The 1,266-nt window shown below is 71.7% G+C and overlaps 1 protein-coding gene across 1 annotated transcript; it reads right to left on the bottom strand.

Moving 5' to 3' along the window:
• Positions 1-6: 6 nt before the first annotated feature.
• On the bottom strand, positions 7-1,236 carry LOC113980231 (serine/threonine-protein kinase pim-1-like). Its single transcript, XM_027707469.1, has 4 exons — positions 1,094-1,236; positions 902-1,008; positions 749-799; positions 7-438 (listed from the first exon to the last, which is right to left on the bottom strand). The coding sequence occupies exons 1-4, from the start codon at positions 1,173-1,175 to the stop codon at positions 52-54; spliced, it is 627 nt and encodes a 208-aa protein (XP_027563270.1). The 5' UTR covers positions 1,176-1,236; the 3' UTR covers positions 7-51.
• Positions 1,237-1,266: the final 30 nt, after the last annotated feature.

Below are 1,266 nucleotides of genomic sequence, written 5' to 3'. Positions count from 1 at the left end.
CCGGCAAACAGGGAATCTCCAGAGCCCGTGCAATGCCCGGAACCGGGAATATCACCCGGGTGTGGGCTCACCGTCAAACTGGGTGTAGATCGTGTCCTTGAGGAAGGTACCGGAGCCGAAGTCGATGAGCTTGAGCTCACCGGTGGCCAGGTCCAGGAGGATGTTCTCGTCCTTGATGTCGCGGTGCAGGACGCCGCAGTTGTTGCAGTGCCGCACGGCCTCCAGCACCTGGCGGAACAGCCCCCGCGCCATCTCCTCGGGTAGGAACCCCCGCTCCGTGATGAAGTCAAAGAGGTCCTGCGACGGCTCCGGACGCTCCATCACCACCACGAAGCTGTCCGGGAGCTCGAACCAGTCCAGGAGCTGGATGACGCCGTGGAAGCCGGAGCCCACCTTGTTCAGGAGCACGATCTCGAGGGGCACGCGGCTGCCGCCGGGCTGCGGGGGGACCACGCTGCCATCAGAGGGGCTGGGGCTGCGCCGGGGGGCCGGTACCGCTACCCCCCGCCCAGGGCAAACTCCGCTCCCCCCCGCTCAGCCCCGCCGGTGTTGGGCATCCCCCCGCCCAGGAGATGGTCCGGTGCCCCCCCGCCCGCTCCCACCGGTGCCGGGTATTCCACGGGATGCTCCGCGTCCCCCGGTGACCCCACGCCCGCTCCCCCCGCGCTGTCCCGGTTTCCCCCCTCCCGCCCCTCGGCTCATCCCCTCCGTCACGCCCCGGGTTCCCCCGCCGGCCCCGGTCACTCACCAGCTCTCCCCACTGCGAGATGCGGTCCCGGGCCACGCGTTTGATCGCCACCTGCGAGCCAAGGGGGAACGGCGGGATGAGCTCGGCGCCCGCCCCGCCGAGCCCCCTCCTCCTCCTCCTCCTCCTCCTCCCGCCGCCCTCCCCGCCACTTACCGGGGCGCCGTCCGAGAGGCGGATCCCGGAGTAGACGCTGCCGAAGCCGCCGCTCCCCAGCAAAGGGCCCACCCGGTACAGCTGCTCCAGCGGCTCCTTCTCCTTCCCTGTGGACGAGACCCGCCCGTCAGCGCTCCGCCCGCTCTCCCCGGCGGCCCCCGAGCCCCCACACGGGGTAATCCCTGCCCTGACCTGGCTGGAGTTTGGCGGGGTGCAGCTCCGCGCCGGTGCCGGAGCGGAGATGCGCCAGCGAGGTGATTTTGGAGAGCAGCATCCCGGTGACGGGGGCGGCCGGTGGCGGCACCTGCGAGTCCCGGTGGGCGGGTGGTGGTGGAGGAGGCGGCGGGACCCAGGGGGGGGATCCA

This window comes from Neopelma chrysocephalum, unplaced genomic scaffold (genome assembly GCF_003984885.1).
Source record: "Neopelma chrysocephalum unplaced genomic scaffold, ASM398488v2 Primary Assembly neopelma1_93132, whole genome shotgun sequence".
Lineage (NCBI taxonomy): Eukaryota > Metazoa > Chordata > Aves > Passeriformes > Pipridae > Neopelma > Neopelma chrysocephalum.
The sequence above is the reverse complement of the archived record's forward strand: the minus strand, read 5'-3'. Positions and strand labels throughout refer to the sequence as shown.

Coding starts and splice junctions, on each gene's coding strand:
- LOC113980231 (XM_027707469.1), bottom strand. CDS start 1,175: ATGCTGCTCTCCAAAATCACCTCGCTGGCGCATCTCCGCTCCGGCACC. Junction 1,009..1,093: donor CCCCGCCAAACTCCAGCCAG/GTCAGGGCAGGG, acceptor TCTCGTCCACAG/GGAAGGAGAAGGAGCCGCTG. Junction 439..748: donor TCTCGCAGTGGGGAGAGCTG/GTGAGTGACCGG, acceptor GTCCCCCCGCAG/CCCGGCGGCAGCCGCGTGCC.